A 12,084-nucleotide genomic window follows, 5' to 3' on the forward strand; every position below is an offset into this window, starting at 1 on the left:
GAAAAACAAAAACTTAAATTAGGTGTATAATTCTGCATCTTATCAGGTTTCAACACTTAAATATTAGCAATGAAATCCAAGAAGAAGGATTTCGAAATAAGCTTTGTGTTTTTTGACACTATCTTTGGGCAACTCTACCAGGTAATGATCAAATATGATGGATGAATCTACATGTTATTGGAAAAAGATAATACAGCATCACCAAATCAAGAGAAAATGACAAAACATCCATACTATGTTTTAAAATAAAACATAAAATAATAATAATAAAAACAAGACATAAAATAATAATGGTATCTGTGTTTTTGACCACTGGGCTCTTATTTGAGAGCAGCTGCTCAGATTTAAATGTAATGAAGCACGCTGAGTCCTATGAGGTTCTTTATACACGATGAGGTGCCCATCTATCGTGCTTTTGCCAGGGCAAAAAAAAAAAAGAGAAAGAGAAAGTAAGTGAGAGAAAAGAGAGAACAAGAAAAGGCCAAATAACATGAACGCTGCACAACATGCATCGCATGCCTGAGCACATCATTTCCATGCAAGAAATGTGGTTTTCCGCAACGACACCAGCCCCTGCCACCTGACGGACATGGCAAAGATCACACGCTGCGAGGATTTGCACGGCAAAGTTCATGTTGAAGATATACGCTTATAAAAGTTAGATCCAACAGTAAGAAAATCATTAACATGTAAACATTGAGTGAGAGCTCAGAGAAGAAAGAGAGGAAGATATAAGAAATGACGGAAGAAGTCTACTTCAGAAGTTATTTACAACAGTCTATTTGCGACTGGTGATTTGTTAGCCTTTTCCTGGTCTGAGGAAGAGGAAGCTGCTCTGCTGTTCTGAGACAGGGTGCAACATTATCGGCTCATTTTTTAGTCTTTCCTTACCTTCATACAACTTCATCCTTCTTTTCACAGTTAGCCAGAAACACGTTCATTCTACAATGCGGCCCTCAGAAACAAGCTAGCCAGGCATTGAGAGACAGAGAGAGAAACTGAGAGACATCCTGACAGAGAATGCCTGTAATGGAAGTAAACCTGTTCTCAGAACCCTGTCTAACCATGTTGTCCATCTACAGCCCCCATAGTGCAAAGAGAAAGGGACAGAAAGAGCTGAGAGCTGAGGAAAGCTGAGAAAAAGCGATACTGAGATACTGCAAGGCTCGCTCCAGGGCCCATTTTAGATCTGAGTTTGCAGTGGGTGTCCTGGGGGTGTATACGGAGGGGGAGTAGGAGACGGCTTGATTCCTCTGGTCCTCATATAGGATAGGAACTGGTCTGGGATCTCAGCAAGAACGTCTTTGGCCAGGCGGGCCATGCTGAGGATGTGATTCCCAGTGCGATCAATGTAGTCTCTGAATGGAACAAACTGCAAAAGAAAAAAAAAGGTATATTTCATATTTATTCATTTTTATTTCTTTTTTTAATTTTGAAGAAATATGGCTCTTAATCTTTAAGTTCTTTTGTTCAGGCTTGGAACAACATGAAGGTGAGTAAATTATGAAAATTTCCATTTTGGGGTGAACTAATCTTTTAAGAAAAAGACAAAAATAAATAGACAGCAACCTGCTATTAACTTGAATGACAATTATAAATAGCAAACTAGAATTATTGGCCCAGTCTCACAACGTTATTACATTTTTTTGGAGTGATTGCTGTTAAGAATGTACAATTATAATGCGTTTACATTCTTAATTCAACAATATAGTAGTGGGTAAGCTAAAAGTATTTATAATAACAAAATCAAATATTGTAACATTAACATAATTTAACACCCATGTCAAAAGTAAAATAATAATAATAATAATAATAATACTATATTACATACTATATATAATATATTACACATCAGCATGCTAACTTGTAATTCAACACACATATTAGCAGTACATAAACAAACATACATGATACAATGGCAAAAACTATTTAATAACACATTTAACAACACATATATGAACATTTGTGATTTTGGAGGTACATGTAAAAACAGAGCAAATTTGAGTAATGTTACAAAATTCAATTTAACTTCCATGAAAAGTAGATTTTATGGCTTTCATCAGGCGAAAATAATCTGAAGCAGGTCTCACATTCATCTGCATTTCTGTGCGAATTTGTAGAGCTGAAAAGAGCAATTAACCTAAAATGAGGGCAAAGCCATCAAATGCTCAGCATGCCAATCAACTCAAACGCTCTGAGACTGAGAGCCAAATTATCCTAAGAGATACGGCTGCTTCTGAGAGCACTACACAGCCATTTAGTTATGAAAAACTGGGCTTTTAAGTACATGTTGGCCGCTGAGTAGCCAGATCCAGTGGAATCTGTGTGTATGTGAAGGCAAAGCTAATTGGACAAGCCTCCCTAGCCACCTATGATAGCCATTCATGCACACTGCCTGTTAACATGCTTCCTAACAAACGTGGGGCGACCTACACATAATGATGACTTCCTCGCCAAGAACTATAAGCAGAGCGGAGCACAGAGGAGCACAGAAAACATTAAGAAATTACATTTTGAGAGAGACTGAGAGAGCTCTGTTCTTAGTTGCATAAAGCAAGCAGAGCTAGATCAGAACTCAGAATGCTAATATATATGTGCGTTTCATATATGATCGTAATGGGTGATAATGAACATAATTTGCATGGAAATTCACCAACTTGTATGGTGAATTATGGTGTATGTTTTTAGACCTGGATACGTTTTATATGGTGTATGTGAATTAATATGGTGTATGTTTTTAGACCTGGATAAGTTTCACAGCAAAATTTTAGCATCAGCATTTTAGCATATCTTGAGGCTCGTTCACACCAACACATTAGCATCCACACCAACACACAATAAGGTTCTGTGTTTATTATAATAATCTAAATAAACTTTTCTGCATTGTCTCAATTCATTTCAGTAACATACACTACCACTTAAAAGTCTGGGATTAGTATGGTTACTTTTAAAACAAATTAATATTTTTATTCAGCAAGTATGCTTGGTATGCATTACATTTATAAAAAAAAATAGTCAGTAAAGACTTTTATCATGTTACAAAATATTTCTATTTCCAATAAATGTTGTTCTTTTGCTGTACTGCAGTACTTTCAATCTTACAGACTCTAATGTAATTCATAAACAGAACAAAATTGTAGGCTGGTTAATTTCATCACTTTTTATGTTTATCATGTGTTGTAATGCACTAGACTGCTGTAATTCTATTGTACAAGTGTTTACGAGATCATACAAACTGATTATAAGTTATATTATTAAGCATTTCGAACACATTATAATGCGTTAAGGATACCATTGTATATATAACACATTACAATGCATTACATATACAGACGGCACAAAAAGTGTAAACGAGAAGAGTAATGCTTGTTAAATTAAATGAATACTGTCACACATTTTTGTAGCTTGATTCAAAAAGTAAAAATTTCTGAAACTTTCTGGTAAGTAGTGTGTCATTAAAGCAAGTGGTAAGAAAACAAATGACTGTACATTTACTTACAAACACATGTAACTTGCAAGATATCCATAACCTCTATAGTTGTCCTTTTTGAGACGACTCTGTATTAGTGATGAAGGAGAAATACGTTAGCTGTGTTATTATACCTGTACGATGTCTCTCTCAGCATATCTGCCTCTCGATGAGATTCTGACTTCATCACCATCCAACTCGATCATGGCTGAGGACACACACAACAGATAAGAAACACGCATGACCGGAGATATGAAAACATGAGTAAGTTGTGCATTTGAGTGCCTGCAATTTTGTGTGTTTTGAGTATTTTAGTCTCGTTTCATTATTCCTAAACCCATCGGCATTACTGTCAGTGCAACGAGGAAATGGCTGTCACATTACATGCTCATTTACTCTGCATTAGTACACAATCCTTTTATCCGCTCAAGTTAAAGGCCTGAGCATCACTATAAAGCACACATCACATGTAGGGTATAAAGGGGATGTGTTGTGCAGATAAAATGGCAAATGTAAAATGGGTTTATAACAAAAATGAGGATAAAAATAAAATATAAGCAATATGAAATCTATAAGAGCAAAATAAATAAATAAATAACTCTTCTTACCATCGAACTCGGCTGGTCCAACTCCAACAATAATAATTGACATGGGAAGACATGCAGCCTGGAATGAGGAAAAAAGAAAAAGAAAGAAAGAAAGAAAACAGATAAAATTCATTATATTAAAACTAACATGCCTATTTTTATTCCCCCAATGTCTCAGTGTATTAAAATGAAAAGCTTAATTACTTATTAACTATGTCATATTGACGACCATGTCATTTATAAAAAAATTTTTTTGTCTAATCGAAACAACAACAACAACAACAACAACATGATTTTCAGTTTAAACCTGTTTTGTCTAAAAGCAAATAACACTCAATGGAATGGAATAGAATAGAATAAATCTTGGTAACACTTTATTTTAAGGTGTCCTTGTTACATATGTTACATGTACTTACTATTATAATAACAATTAATTATGCATAATTACATGCAAGTAACCCTACGCCAAACCCAAATCCTAACCCTAACCATATAGTAAGTACATGTAGTTAATTAATATTGCTTAGTACTTATATGTATAATTACACTGAAACAAGGACACCTTAAAATAAAGTGTAACCTAAATCTTTTTTTTTTTTTCAATTCTTCTCATGTTATAGCTAATTTAACTTTTGTTTATGGTGAAATAACATGCATGTTACATTAGTAACACCAGACATATATTTACATATAAAATATATTTGTTTATATATTTTCACATTTTAATTAGTTATGTAAATAATAATATATTAAATAGTATTATGTTTATATATCTATTTATAATATAATATATTTAAAACCACACACATACGTGCATTTGTTCTTCATTTTTAACTTCAAAATATATATTTATGGTCCACACAGTTCACAAAAAGAAATGCCTTTAAGTCCTATGATTTCCAAGATCCATTTTTGTTCCTATGATGCCATAGATAAGTATTTTAAATGTAATTAGGGGATGATTCCTTTAGGTTATTATAATGTCATAGGATAAGCATTTTATGATCTTATAGGAAACCTATTAAAGTTCAGTCTATGTTGTGAAAATGCAGAGACCCCACAAAGTTGATTAAAGTTGATTATTGAGTTAATCTATTTTACACATGGTTATAGAGCTAAAATCTACATGAACATTCAATGTAGTTTAGTAGACAGGACACCTACATTAACAATGGACTCCTTTGTCTGGGCCATATCTGATATCACTCCATCTGTGATGATGAGGAGGATGAAGTACTGTGATCCGTCCTTTATTGAGGCAGCATATCTGCATGAGAGAGTACATTGTTACATTCATTAAACATCTCATTACTGGAGGATATACAGCCAAAGCCTCTGGATTGTGATATAATTTTACCGTTTTACTACACTATTACTAAAAGATTTGATAGAGAAAAAGGACAACAACAAAAAAGAGCGCCAAGCGTCCCACAGGGGTTAATGATTGCTTTAATGTATGATTTAATTCTTGTTTTTTTTTTGTACAATCTGCTTAAGAGTTTTTTTGTTTTTTTTTTATTGTTATTTTACCTAAAAGCTATGTTTTTGTATGAATTAAATCATACAAATTCATATTTCTTCACCATCAGTTCACCAAAAAGTAAAATACTTACGTTTTCTCATGAACGAGTTATCACTGTAAATCTGTATATACATGAAATCCAGATGGTCTCTACATACAGAAAGTTATTAATGAGATGACAGATTGTTTCGGTTTTTGAGGGTTTTAGATGTAAAAGAAAATAGATTTTTGGTATCATTTACTGATGCTCTTATTTCAGTCTTTATAAATCACAAAGATCAGAAACTGAACAAAATGTGTCATAAATAAATAAATACTAATTTTCTTTTTTTAATGAATTATATAAAACATAACTTTGGCAGTCATACACATTACCTTTACGCATTTAAAAAAAATAAAGAGGAGGTTCCTTTTAGACTTATTTTTAGATCTGGATGCATCATGGATATATCAGTCTCTCTTTCTCCCACACACTGTACCGAAGGGTGTAGTTGTTCAGAGCACTGATACTTGACACCCTTTACTAGCCTCCTTCAACTCAATGTGATTTGTGCTTCAAGCTGATCTGTGGTGAAATATCCACTACAGACCTCTATGTAAGGAGAAAGGATGAAATGGTCTCGGCATATGTTTAACAGCCTCTGCTTTTTCAGATTGGCTTCGGTGGATTAAAGCTTTGAAAACGTAATATTCCATTGAGGATTTCGAAGATGCTGTACACAGTAATGCTCAAAACATTTCTTCACTTGTCACTGAAAATGTGCAAATTTAAAAATCCACTTGCGGACACACTGGCATTTCGTGAATTGGGGCAACTATGGCTCATTAAAAACACACACAACAGGAAACTACCGAGTTAAATTACTTCAAACTGAATATATGTCATAAAGCTCAATACAAGCTGTTCATTATCATTAAAGCTCCAGAAGTAGAAAACATCAAAAACACAATATTGCTGTTATGGTGTAACATTAATATGTCATTAACAATTAATATATTTCTCTCATTCGCTTATGCTGTCACAAAGGTTTAGACTATTTTGACGAGTCTTTAGAAATCATGTAGAACAGAACAAAACAATTATAATGTAAATTAGATAAATGCATTAAATGTGTTAATTAAAAGAAATCCTTTTAAACACATTCATTTAATAAAAAAAGTAACCATACAATAATATTAAGCAAAACATTACTGAATGAATTAATACATTACAGTTATACTTTAACTTACGGTGTCCTTGTTACAGTGTAATTATCCATTTAAAGGGGTCATATGATGCGATTTCAATTTTTCCTTTCTCTTTGGAGTGTTACAAGCTCTTGGTGCATAAAGAAGATCTGTAAAGTTGCAAAGACTAAAGTCTCAAATCCAAAGAGATATTCTTTATAAAAGTTAAGACTTGTCAACGCCCTCCTAAAACGCCTCGTTTAAACACGCCCCCACATGTCTACGTCACTGTGTGGGAAGATTTGCATAACACCGCCCAAATGTTCACGCAAAGAAAAAAGGCGTAACTTTTATTCTCGCTGTAGAATTTTTGTTGCCGCCACTGCCATGATGTGGAGATGCTGTGTGTTTCATTGTGAAAGCGAAACTACTTTGTTTGGCCTTCCAAAAGAGGACGAGATCCGCTTCGTCGTAATGGGTTTTATTGGTTTTGTCTCATTGCGCCGGGACACACGGAGACACAGTATGGTAAGGGGTGTAACATTTCCATCACACGCTAGCGGTATTCAGCCAATCACAACACACTGTATGGCTGGCCAATCAGAGCACACCTCGCTTTTCAGAACGATGAGCTTTGTAAAAATCGACGCGCTTCAGGAAGGCGGGGCATAGAGGAGAAACAATAATGTACATTATGTGTAAAATAATGTGTTTTTTGAACCTTAAACCGCATAAACACATTTCAGTACACCAAATACACAAAATAATGTTCTTTTTAGCAACATCATATGACCCCTTTAAAGATTAGGTGGCTATTACTTTTGTAAACGCGTTAGAGAAAAGTGAACAGTACCTGATGTCTAATTGGTCATTTTACGGTTTTGGCCACTGAAACGTTTTTAATTGTTCAAACATTTAATTATATATTTAAAAAAAAAAAACTGAGGGTCTCACCACGCCCCCAAACATCGTGCACACCTGCAGGTTTAACGCCGCACAGTGCGGTGAGTTCGGAGAGTCTGACCAGAACGCATCCGCTCCTCTGAGAGCCGTGTGACTCCGGTGATGTGTTAACAGAGATCAGATGGATTAGTATCATCTCTCTGGATTCCCGTCATGAGAATATGATCCGTGCTGGTCGCTGAGGAAATACATCAACTTTGTCCTGTGGATCGCCGGATCGGCTTTCACCGTGGACGAAGCGGAGTCCAGCCCGGGGTCGTCACATGTGGTTGCTGCAAGCCTCCTTGGTTGAATCCGCCAGCCTCCGCTCACTCAAGCCCGCCTGGCACCGCTCACTCAAGCCGCTGTGTGTTTCATTGTGAAAGCGAAACTACTTTGTTTGGCCTTCCAAAAGAGGACATAATGTTTCTATAAAGTTTAAGTTGTATTTACAACACGGTTATAAATCTATACTTATTTTACCCGCTGTATATACAGTGCCGCTTGAAAGTTTGTGAACCCTTTAGAATTTTCTGTATTTCTGCATAAATATGATTCTTTTTAGCAACATCATATGACCCCTTTAAGTACTGAGTAATAATCGTTAACTACATGTATTTACTATATGGTTAGGGTTAGGATGAGGGTTTAGTATAGGGTTAGTTGCATGTAATTGAGCATAATTTATTGTTATTAAGATGGAAAGTAAATGTAACGTGTAACAAGGACACTGTAAAATAAAGTGTTATCTAAATTAATAATGAATTTGATATTCTGCAATTTAAATCTCAAATGAATATTTGTATATTTTAATATTTATACAAGCCTATGAATACAAAAGGCTTGATCACACTGCCTCAATAAACAGCAACAACCAACAGCTGTAATGTGGTGGAAAGGAAACACTGACATAATCTGATTTTATCGCGAACTGTTGCCATTGCTTATAGAATGTGCGAGGCCTCAACTACTTTGGTGGAGTTGAAGAAACAGTCAATCACAAATAATCACACTGTTCCCCTTCAGGAACTCGAGCTGCGTCGAGATTCGCTTTGGGAACGCCCCTGCATGACCGCGTTCTGAAGCACGTGTAAAATCAGTCCAATGGAGCAGCGAGACGTCACGAGCGGGGTGACGTTAGCGCCAGGAAGTATAAAAGCGCATCCGACAGAGCGCAAGTTAGCTTCTGCTCTTCAGTAGCGCTCTGTGTATGTGTCAGTCTATTTACTGTTGTCTGTCAGTCCACAAGCATTCAAAAGAATATGTCAAAGTCTAAACTAATATCTATGGCGAGCAAACAGCATTACAGACGTTGTGTGGTAGAGAAAGGCTACAGAATCCAGTTCGGTTCTCGTCCTCCTCTTGAGAAAGGAGGAAATATAACATGTTCCTTTCTCTCTCTCTCTCTCTCTCTCTCTCTCCGGGTAGTCCAGGTTCTACAGCTGATACTTCATAGTTTCGAAGAAGGATGGGGGGTTGTGTCCGACCATAGATCTGCATCTGTTGAACTGCGCTATCAAACGCTTTCGTTTCAAGAAGCTCACTATCAAACAGATTGTGTCTAAGATGAGGTCCGAGGACTGATCTCAAGTCACGATAGATCTCAAGGATGCATACTTCCACGTATCCATCTTTCCTCAACACAGGAAGTTCCTGAGGTTTGCTTTCGGGGGTGAAACATACCAATATCGGGTTCTTCCCTTCGGCGTATCACTCTCACCCCACACTTTCACCAAGTGTGTGGCTGTGCAGTGGTGGCTGAGGACCGAGGGGTACCCCGCTTTGTATGATCAAGGTCATCCGGCGATGCTTATGTGCCTTAAGCCGCGTTTCCACTGCAGGAACTTTCCTCAGGAACTAGGGACTTTGGGCAGGTACTCTGTGTCGATTCACCATACCAATATCGGGTTCTTCCCTTCGGCATATCACTCTCACCCCACACTTTCACCAAGTGTGTGGCTGTGCAGTGGTGGCTGAGGACCAAGGGGTTTTCCCCGAGGGGTACCCCGCTTTGTATGATCAAGGTCATCCGGCGATGCTTATGTGCCTTAAGCCGCGTTTCCACTGCAGGAACTTTCCTCAGGAACTAGGGACTTTGGGCCGGTACTCGGTGTGTTTCCACCACAGGAACCAGGATCTAAATAAAGTTCCGGGTAAACAATTGCGCCTCAGAAAGTCCCTGCTTGCAAGGTAGTACTTTTTCAAAGGTCCCGAACTTTCGGGGGCGGGACTTGAGCACTGAACATGCTGATTGGTTGAGTTCACGCAGCATTGTATTTCAACCACCATTTGCATATTATTATTTTTTTAATATTACTGTTACTGTGTCATGAAATGTAGTTTTAAAAGTATTTCAGGCGAGAATGTAGTTGTTTAAAACTCAAATCTGCGGTTTATTTATAAAAACAGCGCCTATTTGAAAATGTGCTACGCCGATTTCGAAGACGGGAGCTCCACACGATCAGCTGGCGCTCAGTGCTCATGTATCCCGACGAGAGCAGCCTCAACTTGGCTAGTCCTTCTGACATTTGCCGCTGGCTCTGATGTCTCTGTAGTGGATAAACATAAGATATAATTCGTTTTGGGTAAATCTTAACAGGTAATATTTGGTCTTTATTCTATTAATCTATTAATATGTTCAAATTAAAATGTAAACAGGCAATGTTTGATATAATATTTCGTTTCATTGTAATGTAGGCCATGTACGTTCCCTGAACATTTCTGCGGCTATTAATATGTTTAAATGAAAACGAAAAGGGGCAGTGGTGTTTGATATATTTCGTCTTATTGTAAATACAGTGAGGAAAATTGCAGTAGCCAAGTTGAGACTGATGTTATCAAGTACGCTGCTGTTTGCAGAATTACCGGACTTGCGTCGTCCTGTCCGTGGGAGTTCACACTCCTGAGTCGAACTCACGAAGTCCGAACTACCGAGGATGCAAGTCCAAAATTTGTGTACTTGGTATTGAAACGCGCGCAGACCTACGTCACCAGACTATTTGCCTATTCTTCTCGGTACTTTGGACCGCGATGGAAACGCAGATAGCAACAGGTCTGGGGGGGAAAAAGTTCCTGGTACAATTGTTCCGGGTAATTTCGGTGGAAACGCGGCTTTAGACATGTGGAGGAAGCCTTGGTTTCTGTCTCAAGGCCCGGTGCTGGGGGCTCCTTATCATCTTATAATGTTAACAACAGACGCCTTCCTCACGGGCTGGGAAGGCCACCATCTCACGTGGCACGTAAATTGCCTGGAGATGCTGGCCGCGGATTGATACACTTACTTCCAGACCTGAGGGGTGACCGTGTGCTTGTCTGCACAGGCAACACATCGGCCCTGAGGGTCTCTTAACTGAGGTTGCTGAGACCATACTCCAGTCCAGAGCTCCCACCATGAGGAAACAGTACGCCCTGAAGTTAAAACTTTTCACTTCTTGGTGTGAACAGCAACTGCAAGACCCAGTCAACTGCCCAGTTGGTACAATTCTGGAGTTTCTGCAGGGTTCTCTCCCTTCACTCTGAAGGTGTACATGGAAAAAAATAATATATATATATATATATATATATATAGGTGTGTCTGTACAGGGACCTAACAGTGGCACTGTAAATTTCTCCCCCTAGTGCCTGGAGTTTGCCCCGGGAATGGTTAAGGCCTTCCTTTACCCGAGGCCCGGCTATGTCCCCAAGGTGCCCACCTCTACGGCAGGGCCCATAGTGCTGCAAGCGTACTGTCCTCCTCCCTTCCAGGAAGCTGACCAGGAGAAGCTAAATCTGCTCTGTCCAGTGCGAGCATTGGACGCTTACGTCCACAGAGCTACCCTGTGGAGTAAGGCAGATCAGTTGTTTGTTTGCTTTATTCCGCCTAAGAAGTGCTTTCTGGCGACTAAGCAGACCCTGAGCAGGTGGGTGGTCGAGGCCATCTCACTTGCTTACGAGTCCTCTGGCTTTCTGTCACCTATGGGGGTTAGAGCCCATTTGACCCAGAGAATGGTGGCCTCCAAGGCCTTATTCTTGGGTGCTTCCCTGCAGGACATTTAAGATGCGGCGGGCTGGTCCTCTCAGCACACATTTGTTCGGTTCTATAACCTGGACCTGGCCTCTACCCAATTCCCAAGTCCTCTCGTCTTAGATGTGCTCGCCTGATACACACCAGACAGGGACTTGTTAGTATGGCACAGTGGGCATTCTCTTTCCCAAAGCGTTTCAAAGCAGTTCGAGTTCCCTGAGGGGGAACGTCTCAGGTTATGTATGTAATCATGGTTCCCTAAATGGAACGAGACACTGCATCTCTCTGCCATAGTCCCTGCATCCCTGTAGGCGCTTACTTCATCCTATCAGAAGCTAACTGATGCCGGGTGCACTTTTAAGCTTCCTGGTTGCTCACGTCACCCCGCTCGTGA

General features: G+C 38.6%; 1 protein-coding gene across 1 annotated transcript in view; it reads right to left on the minus strand.

Moving 5' to 3' along the window:
- Positions 1–1,155: 1,155 nt before the first annotated feature.
- Positions 1,156–12,084, minus strand: part of LOC107724705 (copine-8) — a 60,859-nt gene continuing 49,930 nt past the window's right edge. Inside the window, exons 12-15 of the mRNA XM_016533721.1 lie at positions 5,221–5,323; positions 4,078–4,135; positions 3,604–3,677; positions 1,156–1,372 (exon numbers count right to left, since the gene is read on the minus strand). Coding sequence (XP_016389207.1) covers positions 1,184–1,372; positions 3,604–3,677; positions 4,078–4,135; positions 5,221–5,323 — 424 coding nt within the window. The 3' untranslated portion in view covers positions 1,156–1,183. The remainder of the gene's footprint in view (positions 1,373–3,603; positions 3,678–4,077; positions 4,136–5,220; positions 5,324–12,084) is intronic.

The sequence above is a fragment of the Sinocyclocheilus rhinocerous genome, unplaced genomic scaffold (genome assembly GCF_001515625.1).
Source record: "Sinocyclocheilus rhinocerous isolate Xijiao unplaced genomic scaffold, SAMN03320098_v1.1 scaffold3776, whole genome shotgun sequence".
Classification (NCBI taxonomy): Eukaryota; Metazoa; Chordata; class Actinopteri; order Cypriniformes; family Cyprinidae; genus Sinocyclocheilus; species Sinocyclocheilus rhinocerous.